This window comes from Sus scrofa, chromosome 2 (assembly GCF_000003025.6).
Source record: "Sus scrofa isolate TJ Tabasco breed Duroc chromosome 2, Sscrofa11.1, whole genome shotgun sequence".
In the NCBI taxonomy this organism is placed as follows: domain Eukaryota; kingdom Metazoa; phylum Chordata; class Mammalia; order Artiodactyla; family Suidae; genus Sus; species Sus scrofa.
This window is the reverse complement of record NC_010444.4, coordinates 151,634,862-151,652,224: the sequence shown is the minus strand read 5'-3', so window position 1 is coordinate 151,652,224 and position 17,363 is coordinate 151,634,862. Positions and strand designations below refer to the sequence as shown.

At 58.1% G+C, this 17,363-nt stretch overlaps 1 protein-coding gene across 6 annotated transcripts; it reads right to left on the bottom strand.

Annotated features, from left to right (window-relative positions):
• On the bottom strand, positions 1,380-17,066 carry MYOZ3 (myozenin 3). 6 transcript variants are annotated; one of them, XM_021082327.1, is made up of 7 exons: positions 15,736-17,066; positions 14,419-14,480; positions 6,401-6,555; positions 5,502-5,555; positions 5,264-5,399; positions 4,739-4,901; positions 1,380-1,998 (listed from the first exon to the last, which is right to left on the bottom strand). In XM_021082327.1, the coding sequence occupies exons 2-7, from the start codon at positions 14,477-14,479 to the stop codon at positions 1,830-1,832; spliced, it is 738 nt and encodes a 245-aa protein (XP_020937986.1). In that variant the 5' UTR covers position 14,480; positions 15,736-17,066; the 3' UTR covers positions 1,380-1,829.

The window sequence follows — 17,363 nt, the reverse complement described above, 5'->3', positions numbered from 1 at the left end:
GAGGGAGTTGGCGAAGAGGCAGAGGGAGGCAGCGGGGAAGGCGGGAGGTCATGTCCAACGGGAGCCCTCCAGCCACCACAGGCTTTCCTTCAGGTTTCAGCTTCCCCAGCGACATTTCCAGGAGGCCGCTTCTCAAGCTGCATATTCCCTGCAAGGACAGCTTGTCCAGCTCAGAGCAGGAGCTGCCTGAAATCTGATGGCCGAGGGCTTATTATGTACGAGTTACGCCCACCAATCTCTGTGCAGGGCCTCCGGTTCGCCTCCGCTCACAGCTGGACCTCGAGGCCGGCGTGAGTTCTCAGAACTCGCGTGGGGGTTAGACCCTCCCTGACCGCGCCCCTCCGCCTCTAAACCTAAAGCTGATTGGGTGATCGCAGAGCCAATGGGCACTGGCTTGACCACACAGTGTGGCTGGGGCGGGGGGCGAGAAACTCCTCTGGAAAGAGACCCACTTTGGCTCTGTGCCTGGACAAGTCACTTCCCCCTCTGAGCCTGGATATCCACGTCTGTCAAATGGGACAATACTTTCGTCTCAAAGTTGTACGGAAACTTAGAAACGGGATCTGTGGAGAACCAGCTCCCAGCCCGAGCAACGAGGCACCGCCACCGCCACCTGCGGGGGGGCCTGCCTTCCCCTTTCCCTGATGCGCCGGAGGAGAGGCCGCGGCGGCTGCAGACCAGGCCAAGAGCTGCGGCGGAGCCTGCTCCGAAAGGTGAGTGGAGCGGCCTGGAGCGGAGCCGTCTCTGTCAGCGCCCCGCTCTGCCCCTGCCCGCGAGGGGCCCGGGGTACCCCTTCTTTCCACCCCAAAGCGGCCTCCCTCGTCCAGGCCGTGTTGCTTGAAGGACTCCTGGCTTCCGGCCTCAGTCCTCTCCAGTCCGTGCCCCGCACAGAGACCAGAAGGACCCCTCACTCCCCCGCCTAAGAACCTCGATTTCCTTGGCGCAGCCCCCCCACTCTGGCCCTCTCAGGAGTCCTGGCCCCCTCCCCCTTCTCTAGGACACCTGCACACCGCCGTTCCCACCTTTGCAGACTCCGTCTGCTTGCCAGGAGTGCCCTCCCTTCATGCCCTCTTCCCCGATGGACTCTCCCCTTCCAGGTCCCACTCCAGTCCTCCAGGACGCTTCCCACAGTCCGCCCCACGCTCTGGGCCAGAGACCTCTCTCCGTTCTGTTTGAGGCCCTTTGTTCCGCGGTGGTCAATCAGTGTGCTTTAGGGAAATTCAGACCACTTAACGGCTTACAGGTCTGCCTTCCCGACTGCCTTTTGCTCCCAAGGCTGGGGCTGGGCCTATGCACCACACACTCGCCCGGAGCAGGCACCGTGGCTAGCTCACCGTAGGTGCCTAGAGGATGTTAACAGCATAAATAAAGACCATCTGTGCTCAGTAAGAGGAGAATCTAATTATCTGAGTGAGTCACAGGTAAACAGGTGGCTAGTGAGCTCCCTGTCGGTGGAGGGTATAAGCTAGAGCACCGGAGCAGAAAGAGTGGAGGCACGGCTGTGAAGGTCTTGGTGGTTTGGGAAGGCACACGCCAGGGACACGTGCTCCTGGGGGCAGCTAGAGTGCTAGCTACTAAAAGAGGCCCCATTCAGGAGATACTGACGCCGTGGTCTGGACCGGCCGGAGATCGGTCCTAGAAATAACCCCGGCCCCAGGTAATTTGGACGCCCACCACATCTGGGGACTGCTGAACTTGGTGACCGTCGAGGCCATTTGCAGTAAGATTTTTGCGTGCGACAGCCCTTTGCTGACTGGAGTGTCGTCCACATGGGCTGTCTCCAGATGGTGCCCGAACCCAGAGGTGGGGGGTTGGACGGTTAGGCTGGGCTACAGCTCCTCAGACTCGGGGAGGTTGCGGACCCAGCCCTGGGCCACCCTGTTGAAGCTGGGTCTGAGGCGGAGGAGTTCCAAGCCGCTGCTGAGCTCCGGGACAGACGGGGTGCCTGCCCTCGGAAGGGTCTCCCCTGCCAGCAGTCCTCCAAAGGGCACGGGGGTCCTGGGGAGAGAAGAGCAGCAGGACAGTCGTGTGGGTCCCCTGAGCCTCCCCGCCTCTCTCTGGGCCTCGCCTCCCCTGCAGCAGGGTTTCTGCTCCCTAACAGGCTCCTCCAGCTCCGCCCGGCCCCCGGTCGGCCCCCTGTCAGGGTGGCTTGTGGCTCGGAAACAGGAGGGCAGTTTTCAGAGGTCGACTTGGTGGTCCCGGCAGAGCTCTGGGCTCCCCTGAGGTGAGGCCCAGAGGAAGTGGAATTGGGATGGGTTTTCCTCCTCCTCTCACCCCCTTAGGGCAGCACAGCACCCACGGGAAAGCGAAAGCGGGTTAGAAAGAGCAGCAGAGGCAGGGATGCCATCCCGGCGGAGACAGGCCGCTTCTCCCTGGACGACTGGCAAGGGAGCCGCATGGTCACGGCCGGGTCTCAGGCGGGTACAGCTGGTTGGAGGGTAAACCAGTGCTCCTACCTTGGAGGACAGTCTGGCAACAATCTTTTAAACCTGAGAATGTGCAAACGCTGTCAGCCTGCAGCTCCGCCTGCGAGCCTATGGCTTGGGGCAGCGCAGAGGGGCAGACAGAAGCGGCGATGAGGACGGGCCGGGGCGAGCCAGGTGTCCATGGCAGTGGCCCGGCTGGGGCAGATGGGGTGCATTCACACGGCCGAGGGCTATACGGCAGCTTGAAAGGAATGCGAGCGGTAGGCACTCAAAAGGAAGGTTTCAGAAGCATGGCATTGGGTGCGAAGCGCGGAATCAAACACAGACACGTGCAGGAGACACTGCCGCCCCCAGGGATGCGGCTGCTCCTGGCGAAGTCCTAAGACGTGTGCATGGCAGTGTGGCCTTCGGGGCGGGGACGAGACCGTGGACAACTGGGGGATGGCGAACAAAGGGGCCCTACTTTTATTTGTCGTTGCCTAGGGTTTTTTGTTTTTTGTTTGTTTAAGATAACGTAAGTACATGTTTTCAAGCTATTGTTTAATTTTCAGAAAATAAAAAGCTGTGCTCATGCAGTGTTTTCCTGCAGCCCAGGACCAGCAGGAGCAGGGGAATGCCTGCTCTGGGGTGAAAAGGCAACCCCTGGGCCAGGGCCCCGGTTCCAACCAGGACAGGGTTTCTGCTCGGACCACCCAGGCTGTGGTGGCAGCAGCTGGGCCCCACGGGAGCAGGCTGGGCCGTGTCCAAGTTGCACAGGCCTCACGGCCGGGCCCTTGATGGGGAGCCCAGAGCCCTGGTCCCGAGCACAGCTTGGCCACCAATGCTGCTGTTCCTTGTCTCCCTGCCTCACTCGGGGTCTGGGCTCAGGGTCCCGAAGACCCTCCTTCTTTTGGTGGGTCGTGGATGGGGCTGCAACCTGCCCTGGCCGGCCTGGAAGCTGGCCGCAGGCACGGAATGTCTGCTGAGGCTTTTAAGTAGCTGGACGGGCAGGATCTGAGGGCCGCAGGAGGAGTGACAGCCCTGCCTGCCAGGACACCCCAAAACCTCTGCCAGTGGCTTGCAGTTTACATAGTGCCCGTTGGGCCCGGTTCTCGTCCTGGTTCTCCCTGGCTGTCAGCCGTTCGTGGACAGCGACCTCCCTCCTGAGCAGTCTCATCTCGGGGCCCAGCCCCCCGGCTCCGGCAGCCCATCTGTCTGCGCCTGTTAGACGGACACGGTCTCCCCGTGTGGTCTGAGCTGAGAAGAGCTGGACTGTGGCCTCCCCGGACCCTCCTCTTTCTCATGAATGAGCCCAGGCCGGAGGAGCGGTTCTCAGAGAGAGCATTGGGCCGAGGAAGCCACTTCCTGCCGCAACGTACCCCCGCCCAAGGCCTTCCTCCAGCACCAAGCCCCTGTCCTGACCGCTGCGGGGTGTTCCCAGGTCGCCAGGGCAGAATGTTAAATTTCTCCCTTTCCAGTTCGCCTCTGTTGACTTTTCCAGCCATCATTTCAACTTGTGGATGACAGTAAGGAGAACGATAAGTATTACGGCAGCCACCATTTATCAAGAGTGTGTCACTTGCCAGGCACTTTGCCTATAGCCTCTCACGCCACCGCCACAGCCAGCTTTCGAAGTAGGCGTTCTTACAGGTGGCGAGACAGAGGCCCAGAGAGGTTCAGTCACTGGGCCGCAGTCACGCAGCCAGGCGTGGAGATGACACTGAGCCCTTTGGAGGCCCCGCGGTCTACACACCATGAGCCTCTCCTCTGTGGCTCTCACTTTGGTGTCCAGAATTTCACTGTCGCTCCCGCAGTGGTTCAGCCTCCAGGTTACTTCCGAGGCCTCTTCCCGACCGCTGGTGAAAGGGAGCCAAGGGTGAGCTGGCCTGGGACTGGCGAGCCCGGGGGAAGTCTCGCGCTGTCATGTGATGGAGGAGGCCGCACATAGCGGGCGTGGGACTGGGCTCTGGAGTCCGTCTTGGACCCCAGCCCTGCCACCCTCCTTGCTTTGTCACTTTGGGCAGATGGTTGACAGGCTTGTCACCAGGAGAATAGGAGAAATTGTGGCACCCGCCCCACCCTGTGGCGGAGGAGGGTCCAACACGATGCGCGCTGCACGCCCCCACTCATTCTGTGCATGGATTGAGCACCCGCTGTGTGCTAAGGCGAGCGCTGTCCTGAGTTCTAGCAAGAGCCCCATAGATGCATGTAAAGCACTGGGCTAGCGATCGACCTGTGGCACGTGCTCGGGAAGCGCAGCCGAGCTGTGGGGACCACTGGCTCCTGGCACAGCCTCCCTCCAGTCTCGCCCCGAGCAGCCCGCCTCGCCTTACTTGTTGAAATTGCGATAATCCGCCAGGCTGGGGGTGTGACTTCGGCCCTCGCCCAGGTAGTCCCGGTAGCTGATGAACTCCTGCCAGGGGCAGTGGTAGCCCTTGGGGATGGCGGTGTGGTTGAACTTCTCCGGAGGGATGCCCTTCAGTGGCTCGGCATAGCCTAGGGGCGGAGCAGGGCGCCTGGGCTCCTTTCTGCCTCGGCCCTCGTCCCATGCCCCCCCACAGACACTGGAGACGAGGGAAGAGAGGGGCTGGGAGAGGGGAGGCGGCGGGGTGGGGGTGGGAGGTGTCGTGGTGCCAGAGAGGACTCCTCTGCCCTGGAAACAGGGAGGGTGGGGCACAGCCTCGCGGGCTGGGCCACAGACTTGCTCCGTGACCTCCGCATGTCACTGTGCCTCTCTGGGCCCATGTTGGGTCCGCAGAGGGTGTATGTTGGGAAGGAAGGGGCCTGATGCTCTGGGGTGTCCCCTCCTCACCCCCACAGAGCGTGCCCTGGTCCCGGGATGTGAGGAGGCCACTTACCAGGGGCCAGGGCGCTGGGGCTGGGGGCGCTCACGGCCCGGGGGGCTGCCGGCTGCACGTCCTCAGGGCCTCCCGGCGACTCCAGGGAGACATGGAGCTCAGAGCTGTAGTTCTGCCCCTCGGGGCTGTTGGCAGCCTGGGCACAGGGGCAGGAGCTCAGAGGCGGTGGACCGGGAACCCAAACTGCCTGACCCCTTCCCACCCCCCCCACCCCCCGGAGGTCCCTGTCCACACTCACCCTCCCAGGCGTCGCCGTTGCCGTCACCGTCCCCTGGGCAGTTCCTGCCGCACTCTGTCAGGGGACAAACGAAGCCCTCAACTGGTAGGCTCAGCAGGACAAGTACCAGGCTTCTCCCTCCACTGGGTAAGAAGGCGGGGGTGGGGGCGGGGGGGAATGAACCTGAGCCCTCTCCTGAGTTTACAGTGTAGACTGCCTAGCCCAGTGCCTGGAACCGAGACGCAGGCTCGAGTGTTAGCTGCTGTCAGCCTTGGGCGCGCTCAGCCTCTCTGAGCCTCCGTCTCCTTCTCCGGAACGAGGCTGTAATAACATCACTCCCTGATCACCAAGCGGGAGGCGACGAGCAGAAGTTGGGGTTGTGTCGTCTTACTGTCCTGTCCTGTCCCCTCTCATCACCTCCCGTCTCACCCAGGGGGGGGTGGACTCCAATGAAAATGTGTGAGAAGTGCCTGAAGCTGCCGCCTTTTTGAAGCCTGAGGACAAGCCCTTCTTGCCTCCCCCTCCGCTGCAGCTGCCTGGTGGCCTTGGCCTTTTTCCTTCTCTGGGCAGAGCGCGGCTCTGCTCTTCCATCTTCGCTCAGGTCTAGTCTAAATCCCACTCGCTACCCATTCAGCCCAGAGCACCTGACTCCCCGTGTCCTCTTTATAGGAGCCGGGGTCCTCTCCCTCCACGGCTCTTCCTGGGGAACATGCTGAAAGGGCCGACCCCTTTCTAGGATCCCACGCAGGACAGGGGTCTATCTGATGGCACCAGCACAGCCTCCGCAGCTGGAACCTGAGCCCCTCTCCCCCCGCCGACTCCATGGGGGCCAGGGGGTCTCCCCAGGCTCCCGGTCTGGTTTAGGCCAGCAACGGGCCCTCTCTGGGCCCGGTTTCCTGCGCGTCCGAGGGCTTACTCACCGCCCGCTGGCTGCCCGCAAATTCAAAGGTGAACTTCTGCACGCGGCGCTGTCTCTCCTGGAAGAGGAGGGAGCCTCGGTTGTTGGGCAGCGACAGCTCCTCCACCATCAGGTCCTGAGGCACGCTCAGCTTCTTGCCCAGATCCAGCAGGGGGGCTGCGGGAGAGGCCGGGCGAGCGCTCAGCACCCGTCCTCCTGGGCGCCGCGCTAGGGGACCCTCCCAGCCCCGTCCGCGGCGTCTCCCCGCCCGGGCTGGCCCTGGGCGTCGTTATCCTGTGGAATCTGTGGCCGCCCACCGTGCAGAAATGACTCCCCTGAGTTTAATGTGCATGAGCTTGATGATTTGAGTGGAAAGAGCCTCGTTTCGGATGTTCTTGGCCAGGTGTATTCATTCCGGGTGTTTCCCATGCAGCTCTTCGCCCGCACAAGTCCAGGGGGGTGAGAAACGATGGGATTCTAGACGTCTTATGAAGGCGGGCCCTGGGTGCGGGACGTGAGGGGGGAGGACTGGAGGACGGGGCAGGGTTCCCGGCCTGAGCCGCTGCGAGGATGGAGCAGCCGCTCCCTGCGCTGGGGAGGCTGGGGGAGGCGGGGGCCTCGGGAAAGACCGCTGTTCGGTCTGGACATGCCTTCCTCGAGTTTCAAAATAGCCCTTTATTATTGTAAAAACAGCGTATGTATGCGTTGAAGAAAGCTAGAAAATATAGACATGAGAACAAGAAAAGAAAGATACCATGTTCTCCTCCCCCCGCCCCCCGCTGTTGGTGTCTGGGTATCCTTTCCTGTCATTTTCACTGACTCTGTATTAATGTGTTCTTTCAACGGAAATGAAAGTATAGCGTAGCTGCTTGTAACTTGTGTTTATCAATTAAAGATCTCCACCTTCTCAAGGGAATGAATTTCTGTTTTAGTTAATGCCTAGTCCATAGTCAGAATCCCTTAACTGATTTTCTATTTTTGGGGTGGGGGACCCACCCACGGCATATGGAGGTTCCCAGGCTAGGGGTCAAATCGGAGCCACAGCTGCCAGCCTACACCACAGCTCACGGCAACGCTGAGCGAGGCCAGGGATCGAACCTGCAACCTCATGGTTCCTAGTCAGATTCGTTTCCGCTGAACCACAGCAGGAACTCCCTCCCTAAACTAACCTTAAAACTGGGCATGTTTTTAAAAATTTTTTTAAATTAAGGCATTTCCCTTTGTGGTGCAGTGGAAACAAATCTGACTAGGAACCATAAGGTTGGGGGTTCAATCCCTGACCTTGCTCAGTGGGTTAAGGATCCGGTGTTGCTGTGAGCTGTGGTGTAGGTTGCAGACGCGGCTCAGATCCCGAGTTGCTGTGGCTGTAGTGTAGGCTGGCAGCTGTAGCTCCAATTTGACCCCTGGCCTGGAAACCTCCATACGCTGTGAGTGTAGCCCTGAAAAAAAAAGGCCAAAAATAAAAAAATAATAAAATTAAAAAAAATTATAGTTGATTTACAATGTTGTGCCAGTTTCTGTTGTACAGCAAAGTGACTCAGTGATGCACATATATACTTTTTAAAAATATTCTTTTCCATCCTGGTCTATCCCAGGAGTTGGGAGCCAGTTCCCTGTGCTGTGTGGTAGGACCTTGGTGTTTATCCATCCTGGATGTTGGAGTTTGCATCTGCTAACCCCACACTCCCCGTCCACCCCTCTCCCTCCCATTTCCTCCTTGGCCACCATACGTCTGTTCTCTCTGTGTCTGTGTCTGTTTTGCAGGGAGAGTCGATTATGCCGTCTTTTCGATTCCACGTGTAAGTGTTAGTGTGATGTTTCGTCCCCTTTCTGACGTCACTCAGTATGTTTGTTTCTAGGAGCATCATGTTGTGGCAAATGGCTTTAGTTTATCCTTTTTTATGGCTGAGTAGTATTCCATTCATCTGTTCATGGGCATTTAGGTTGTTTCCATGTCTTGGTTATTATTAATAGTGCTGCTATGAACATAGAGGTGTGGGGTTTTTTATGTTTTTGTTTGTTTGTTTTGCCTTTTGGGCCACACCTGAAGCATATGAAAGTTACCAGGGTAGGGATTGAATCAGAGCTGTAGCTTCCGGCCTACACCACAGCTACAGTAACGCCAGATCCTTAACCCACTGAGTGAGGCCAGGGATGGAACCTGCATCTTCATGGACACCAGTCAAATGTGTAACCCACTGAGCCACAGTGGGAACTCCATATGTCTTGTTGAGTTATAGTTTCGTCGAGATATATTCCCAAGAGTGAGGTTGCTGGGTCACATGGTAGTTCTATATTTCGTTTTCCGAGGTGCCTCCATACTGTTCTCCACAGTGTTTGTACCAATTTACATTCCCACCAGCAGTGCAGGAGGGTTCCCTTCTCTCCACACCTGCTCCAGCACTTGTTACTTGTAGAATCATTGACGATGGCCGTTCTGATGGGCGTGAGGTGGTCCCTCATTGCAGTTTTGCTTTGCGTTTCTCTAGTGATTAGTGATGTTGAGCATCTTGTCATGTGCCTACTGACCACCCATATGTCTTCTTGGAGAAATGTCTATTTAGTTCTTCTGCACAACTGGGCATGAAGTTTGCAGAGCCTGGTGGGCATGTCAGTGGAGATGCTGAGGAGGAAGCTGGATATACGAGTCTATGTTCACAGGAGAAAACGGACCCAAACATAAAAATTGGGGCATCAGGAACGTACAAACGGTATTTACTATTGTTCTTAAATGAAGACTGTTCAATCTGTCTCTTTTCTCATGGTTTTACGATCAGTTGTCACAGCCACGGAGGGGATTCCAGAGCCAACGACTGTCTTTGGTCGCCTGGGTGTCCATCCATATCCTTCGTGCTTTCCTCGCAGCAAAATGCGACTTTCACGCTGGCCCAACAAGGGGCGTCTTTTGGAAGAAAGGAGGGGCGGGATGGCGAGGAGAGGGACCCGCATGGGCAGCGCAGAGGTGTCGTCTCTACAGCTTGATGCACGAGGTTCATGTTCCAGCCCTGCAAACGCACCTTGCGCCCGGAGCCTGGGGGACAGCAGCCAGGATATGGACGAGAGACCAAAGGCTGAGCCTGGGGCCTCCGGCATTTAGACTGAGGATGTGAAACCCAGCCCTGGAGCCTGGGAAGAAGCTCCCCGCAAGGCTGGAGGAAAGCTGAAGATGCAGTGTCCTAGAAACAGATGATGAAAGCGTGTCGGGGAGACGGCCTGCTCGAGAGTCAAGAGTTGCCGATGTGCCAAGGAAGATGAAGGCTGAAAGGTGACGTGGTATTTAGTCCCAGGTGTGACTATTGGTAACCTCCACAAAAGCAGTTCCTGCGGAGTATTTTGGTGTGAAAGCGTTATTGGAAAAGGTTCAAGGACAAAGGGACAGAGGACGAGTTTAACCACATTACAGGGAAGCGATGAGCCAAATCTAGGACGCAGGACATTCTGCAGGGCAGCTGCCCTGGTTTCTTCAAAGGAGTGAAAGACGTGGAAGGAAAGGGGGCAGTATTTTAGCTAAAAGGAGACCCGAGAGACACAGCTGCCAAGTAAAGACGGTGGTGCTTGAGCGTATTACACCGAGTGAAGATAGTTAGATAAAGACAAACGCCAAATGATTTCACTTAAATGTGAACTATAAAACTGAGAGTCCCTGGTGGCCTAGCAGTTAAGAATTTGGCGTTGTCACTGCTATGGCTTGGGTTTGGTACCTGGCCTGGGAATGTCTACATGCCACAGGTGCAGCCGAACAAAGGAACAAAACCAAATAGGAGTTCCTGTCGTGGCGCAGTGGTTAACGAATCCAACTAGGAACCCTGAGGTTGTGGGTTCGATCCCTGGCCTTGATCAGTGGGTTGAGGATCCAGCATTGCTGTGAGCTGTGGTGCAGGTTGTCTATGCCGCTCAGATCCCACGTGGCTGTGGCTGTGGCTGTGGTGTAGGCCAGTGGCTACAGCTCCGATTCGACCCCTCACGTGGGAACCTCCATATGCCTCAGGTGCGGCCCTAGAAAAGGCAAAAAGACAAAAACCAAAAACAAACAAAGAACCAAAATACATGATCAGACCTTAGCAAGCATACACAGACACGTCCATACAGAGAGCAGAGGCATGGTTACTAGAGGAAATGGGCAAAGGAAACCGAACTTGAACTTGTGGTGGGACAGGCTGCGGCATGTCTGGACGTAGCAGCGCTGCTGTGTGCGTGCAGCTGGGTCATGTTCTCGCCCAGTGTGACCTCGGGTCCTTCCGCTCCCCAGTGACGCTAGAACACGGAGGACGTTGTCTGAGTCATTACATGGGATGAAACCAATGTTGCTGATTTTGTTCAGCGTGTCAGTACCTTTGTGACATGTAAGGAGCTGTCCCTTTTAGTACCTCGCAACGCCTCGGGAAGCATTGCGGGCTGGAATGACACGCCCTTTGGGATTCGCTCTGGACTCCAGGAGTAAAAGGGCAGCTGTGGGGATTTGCCGTCTGTGCAGAAGAGGTTTAATAAAAGTTAAAAGAGAGAAGCGGGGAGGGCGGCCCTGCAGCTGCTTTGAGGCCCTGTGCTCTGAAGGAGTCGGCTGGAGGCAGCTGCGGGAGCAGAGAGGAGTTGGGCTGTTGGTCGGCTTGTTTCGTTTTTTTTTTGGCCAGGGCCACAGTGTGTGGAAGTTCCTGGGCCAGTGATTGAAGCTAGGCCACAGCAGCGACTGAGCCGCTGCAGTGAAAATGCTGGATCCTTAACCAGCTGTGCCACAAGGGAACTCCTCGTTTGCTTGTCTTTAAAGAAGGAAAAATCATAGCATGGTGTTAGCTGAGGAGGAAATCTGACAATGCAGTGGAGCGGGGAGATTCCTGAAGGAATGTCCTTGAGCAGGAGAGCGGGAAGCGCTGGCTTCCGCCGCGCGCAAGGCCAGCGTCCCTGTCCCATCAAGAAGGAAGACCGAGAGCAGGGACACCGATGTGGAGGCCGAAGCCTTGGAAGTTCTCTTTTGGCCACTTTACTCGTCTCAATGAAGGAAGAAGCAAGTCCTGGGCTGAGACTGAAGGAGGGAGGAGAGACTGAGCGTCGGAGAAGGGGGCTGCAGGAGTCCCGGCAGCAGCGGCGGAGCGCAGAGGGCACGGGATGCGGTTGCCAGGCTGCACTGAGGGCCCTGCAGGGGCTGTGGCGCTTCCATTCCCTGGGCTCCTCAACAGCCTTTGCAGGAGGCTGGAGTTCTCGCTGGACCAGCAGGTTAAGGGTCCCGTGTTCCTGCAGCTGTCGTGAGGGCTGCAGCTGCGGCTTGGATTCGATCCCCGACCCAGAAACTTCCATATGCCTGAGTGCAGCCATAAAAAGAAAATGAAAACAAAAATAAAAAACGAAAAAGGAGATTGAGTTTTTTCCCCCCTTTTCCAGCAAATAGAGAGCACCTGCCACAGGTAGCATTAGAACGAATCCGCTGTGGGTTAAGGGGGAGAGTCAGTGGCGGAAGAATCTTCATTCCAAGATTCTACTCACGTATTTAAAGTATATGTTTATGTGGCGTTCCCGTCGTGGCGCGGGGGTTAACGAATCCAACTAGGAACCATGAGGTTGCGGGTTCGATCCCTGCCCTTGCTCAGTGGGTTAAGGATCCGGCGTTGCCGTGAGTTGTGGTGTAGGTCTCAGACGCGGCTCGGATCCCGCATTGCTGTGGTTCTGGCGTAGGCCGGCGGCTGTAGCTCTGATTCAACCCCTAGCCTGGGAACCTCCATACGCCGCAGGAGCGGCCCAAGAAATAGCAAAAAGATAAAAAAGAAAAAAAAGCTAAGAGGAGCCTCAGGAGATAAGACATTTCTATGTCATGTGGTATCCTTAATGAGATTGTGAAATAGAAAAAAAAACATAATAAAAATCCCCTGGCATCATATTCTCAAATGCTATTCCGATAAACTGAGCTCAATATTCAAAAAACAAAAGGCTGTAAATACGAAAGCCATTTGACCGAGCCCGTCTCCTTCCAGGCTCCCATCCTCGTCGGGAGAGAAGTTGAATGGACATGGTCCGAAGATACACCCACGGGGATGTCCACTGCAGCAGCTTCCAGATCGTGGACACCGGGCTCGGTCTCGTGCGGAGGCTGCCCGGAGGCCTCGTCCGTGACTGACAGCTCCCAGCCGCACCCTCTGCGGAGACCTGCCCGGTGAGTGGAGGCCCGGCCGTCTGCGGGGCAGCGCGTTCCTTGCTTAGCCCTCTCCTCCCCGCCCTCGCTTCCGTCACTTCCTTTCTCCTGGGAGCACGACCTCCAGAGGTCCCTAGTCTGGGACTCCTCAGGCTCGACTCCTAAGGGCGCCGACGTGGGGCGGGGCTTCGTGCTCCCTTCGGCTGAGTGCGCGTCATGTGTGTGGCACATTCTGTGCTGGGGGCGCCGGGGCAGGGCCGGGCTGCGATCGGTCCCTCTAGGCCGGCGGAAGGCTGTGCAGCTGCCAAGGGACGAGCACTGACGCCGAGCACCGGGTATGGTGTTCGGTCCCCGCGTGCGTGCGTGCGTGCGTGTAAAGATGTTTGTACATGAACCGAGAAGCGTTTACCCAAAGCCGTTAACAGTGGTTATCTCCAGACGGTTCTGCTGGGAGGCACGTTCACGTTCAGAGTCATCCACGTTCGTTTTGTCTGAATATTTTATAAAATGAAGGGTTTACTTATACAGCTGTCTGGTAAAGGAGCTGCTTTGGTGGCAAAAAGATCTGGGGTCAAACCTCAGCTCGAGCACCTTCTAAATATGGGAGCCCCTAAGTGTTGGAGCCTCAGTGTTCTCATTGGCGAAATGGGCTGAACCATGTCCAACAGAGCTGTCGTGAGGGTTGCGCGTGGGTGACATAAAGTGTAAGCGCTGGTGGCACAGCGCCGGACACACGAGGAGGACACAGTAACGGTGAGTGATTTATTACGATTATTTTACAATGGCTGTCTCTTGCTGGTGAGGCCGCGAGTGTTTTCTTCCTCTTTTCCTGATTCTCAGAGTTGTCCTTAATTAATATCCTCACAGTGGGCAACAGTTCGCATTTGGCGTAAATGATGTGTGTCCATGTTGGGGGCGGAGTCTGTGGCTGATTAGTCACTCAGATAAAGGAAGACGTCTTTTCCCGTCCTTCGAATTAGGGCATCAGTACTTCACCAAGCCCAAATGTCTCAGCACAGAAAAGTCGGAAAGGGAAAAACCCAACACCAACAAAAGGAGACAAGAACACACAGATGAAACACACGACACAGATCAAGTCACACAACGTGACTGAATTTTTCTTAGGCCTCTGCAGAGCAAAACCGCAGCAGTGCCCTCAGCCGGGAGCGCCCCAGAGCTTGGCTCGCCGCCCACCTGGGCACTTGTCTCAAAGGCTAAAGTGTGGCTTCTTCCCGGGGCCCCCCGAGCAGCACGCTTGGAGGTGGATGCCGGGAATCTGCATTTTTAATCAACAATGCCATGTCACCGTGATTCACACTGGTTTGAGAGCCCTGACTTTGTTGAATTTATTTTTAAAATACTTGAAATGCTCTAAAGTAGGCCAAATAGACTCTAACATTATGTCGAGAATGCAGCAAGAGGTCCTATCAAGTTGATAAACATGTGTTTTGGATGATTTATCCATTGTGTGAATTGGCTTGTAAATGAAACAGTCTGAGTCAGACGGGGCAGCCTGCTCTCGCCCCCTGCCCTGCTTCCCCGACGCCTTGTCTCTTGCCGTGGGGGCTCCCCAGGACCCCCAGTTAGAGTAAGTGAGGGCGAGTATGCAGGGAGCTTGTGCCTTCATTAGGGTTGGATCTGGGCCCAGAGCCCTCAGAGCTCAATTCGGGGCTGAAGTGAGGATTCGGCTGGGGCCACGGCCCCGTCCAGGACTCACAGCCTCAGCCCGTGGGTGTGTGGACATCAGGGCCAGGCCCCTCCCAATGCTTCGGGAAGCTTCCCAGCCTCGCTGGCAGATTCCACAGGCTGGCCTGGAACTCATACCTGTTTGTCCAGGCCTGGCGCCGGGAGGCCTGAGTGGCTGCCCTCTGGGACCGAAAGGACGGGGTTTGGGGACCGAACGAGGGCTGGGCCAACCTTACCTGGTTCTGTGAGGTCCCCCATGGCGGTGACCACTGGTCCCTTCTGCTCCTTGGGGATCATCCTGTGGAAGAGAGACGCCCGCAGATGGGCCAGGCTGCCCCGTGCCCCCATCCGCGGTCCACCCGGCCCCGGCCCTGAACAGCCTTGGCCCACCCCAGAGTCTCAAGCAGGGGCTGTGTGAGCTGGAAAGAGGAGGCTGAGGCCCGTGGAGGGCTGGAGACCAGCTCAAGGTCACCCAAATCTGCTACGCCTGCTAGGGCAGCACTGTCTCGTCGGGAGAGTTTCTGGGATGTTCGGAGGGGCGGGGGTCTCGGGCTGTCGTCCACAGACTCTGGTGAACTCTCCACAGAGGCTGAAAGAGGCTGGGGGTTGCAGCCAGGGAGGGGTGCGTGGGTGGTTCGGCTGGGGCTGCACCTGGTCCGAGAGGCTGGGCTCCCTCGGCTCCTCAGCTCCGAGGCTTGAGGGCCTGTCTGCCCCCCGCCCCCACCCCGCAGCAGACGAAGCTGCCACTCCTCTCTCCCCTGCTGGCACCTCCGGGGCTCTTGGAGGTGATTCACACGTGACATGAGGGCCAAAGCCCCCTTCTAGAGTCCGCAACTTGCCTGCGGTAGAGAAGGCAGAGCCCTGGAGCCTTCTGACCGCCTCGTTCACTCCCAGCCACTCTGCTTGGCTTCCTTCCTTTAGAAAAGCCACCGCCTCCCTCTGTCCCCGTGCCCGCACGCTCAGCCCCTGGTCAGTGGGCACTGAGCTGGGCAACCTGATTCTGATCGCCGTCCCTGCCGCCCTCAGGAGCCGTGAGCGAGCGGCTCTGCCTCTGTCTCCCCCCACCATCCCCCTGGGTAACGCAAGGAGGTTGGGCTTGGCCGGGGGCGGGGGGGGGGTGTCCCTGGAGGGGCTTGAGTCCATCCACACTCCTAAAACCGCACGCGGATGTGAGCACGCCCGCATGCTTTTGGGCTGAGGGCCGTGAGAAGGGGGCCAGTGGCGAGTCCCGTGGCCACTTAGGATTCCACGGTCCCGGGATGTTTCTTGGCAAACACCCTCCTTACAGAAACTCACAGGCACTGGGGAGGACCCTTGTTGGACAGACAGGGCCCTGCTTCCCTCTCCTGCCTTCAGGTCTTGGAGTCCTGAAAAGAGCCATGAACTGTCCCTCCCCTTTAACCAGAGAAACCCAGAGCAGAGACTCCCTTGCTCAGGGTCAGGCTCCCCGAGTCCCCACACTCCCTGAATCCCTTCTGCAGGGGCGGCTCTGGGAATTGGCTCATCTCTGCCCACTCCCCACAGTCCCGCCGGCTCCCCTTGGGTCTTGGCACCTGAGAGATGGAACCGCAGCGGCAGGAGGGTGTGTCAGACCCTCGAACCTGACACCTCTGTCGGGAAGCCGCAAGTCGAGTGGTCGCTGTCCGGGCAGGCGGTCGGCGCGCCGGGTGTGCCCTGCGCCCAGCTCTGGCCTCAGCTGACCAGAGCCGTCCCTGCCTCGTCGCGGCTCACAGCCTTATTTCGGGCTGCAACAGGATCCAGGGACAGATGCTCGCGGCCCCAGGCCCCAGGGAAGACAGGTGCCCCGGCAGGAGGCCCTTGCAAGTGGGAGGCCTTGCACACGCCCGCACAACACAGGCACACGCGCACACCCCGAAGTCACCTGGAAATGCCCCCAGTGCGTCGCCGGCCACCTGAGCTCTCTGAGCGGATCCTCAGTGCCTCGCGTGGGGCCTGAGAGGAACTCACATCCTCGTGGACTGAGCGAACGGATGAGCGGGCGGGTCAGTGGGCTGAACGAAGGACTGGCCCCCAGAGGCTCTGGCGCTCCGTCCGCTCCCTCCTTGCTTGCCTCCCTCTCTCCCTCCCCTTCACCTTCTCACATTCCCGGAGCCTCTTGCCACGGACTGAAAATAGCTAAGTCAGGGCTCTGTCCTCAAGGAGCTCAGCCAGGCCCGTGTCCCGCCCGGCAGCAGCCCCTGCGCCGCGTCATGGAAAATGCTCGTCCCCTTGGCCGGTCGGGGGGCGGGGGGGACGTGCGAGCTGCGCCTTGACGGCTGGGTGGGAGTTCCGGGGGCAGAGCGGGGCCCGGGCTGCAGGCCGCCGAGGCCGGGCCGTGGGAGGATGCTGGGGCCTGCGAGCAGCGTGGGGCTGCGGGCTGCGGTGCCGCTGAGAGATGAGGCCGGACAGGTGGGCGGGCACCAGATGGTGGCAGGCTTTTCAGAAGGAACTTTTTAAAAAAGGGCTGTTGGAGTTTAAACGGTGGAACGGAGCAGTCAGAGGGCATTTTCTAAAGTTGTCTCTGGCTGCCCGGCGGCAAGTGGGTTGGTGGGAGCGAGACGGCAGGCAGGGGGACCTCCCCGTGGTCAGGTGAGGGCTGGCGGCCGCTGGCCCCTGGGGCGGTGACACAGGGCACGGAGAGGAGAAGAGGGCCTTGAGGGCATTTGCAGACTCATCAGGTCCTGGTGAGCGAGTGACCGGTGGCCAGGGCGGAGGGAGGGGCCCCTCCCCTTTCTGGCTTGAATGACTAAGGAAAAGTCACAGTGGCGGGCGGACGGGCTGAGATGGTTAGGGGCGCGGATCCCGAGGTCACTTTGGGATGAACTTGTCTGCAGGTGTCTGGACACCAGGGACAGCTACAGGAAGGGGTTCTGTGCTCAGAAGAGGTTCCTGCTGAGGAGGAGGATGGGTCAACAAAACCCCAACAAAACAAAGAGTCAAGGCTATGCAAAAAGGCACAAGAAGAGTTCTAGTCCCTTGGAGTTCCCATTGTGGCTCAGCGGTTTACAAAGCCGAATGGTACCCATGAGGACGTAGGTTCAATCCCTGGCCTCGATCAGTGGGTTAAGGATCCGGCGTTGCCATGAACCGTGGTGTAGGTCGAAGATGTGGCTTGGATCTGGCGTGGCTGTGGCTGTGCTGTAGGCCGGCAGCTGCAGCTCCGATGAGACCCCTAGCCCGG

Bases quoted from the DNA above. Each gene is read 5' to 3' on its own strand.
- MYOZ3 (XM_021082320.1), bottom strand. From the start codon at position 14,479: ATGATCCCCAAGGAGCAGAAGGGACCAGTGGTCACCGCCATGGGGGAC. The intron at 5,400-5,501 runs GTGAGTGTGGAC...CCCTGTGCCCAG, and splicing joins CAACGGCGACGCCTGGGAGG to GCTGCCAACAGCCCCGAGGG. The intron at 4,262-4,738 runs GTAAGGCGAGGC...CCCTTTCACCAG, and splicing joins GATTATCGCAATTTCAACAA to CGGTCGGGAAGAGGCCTCGG.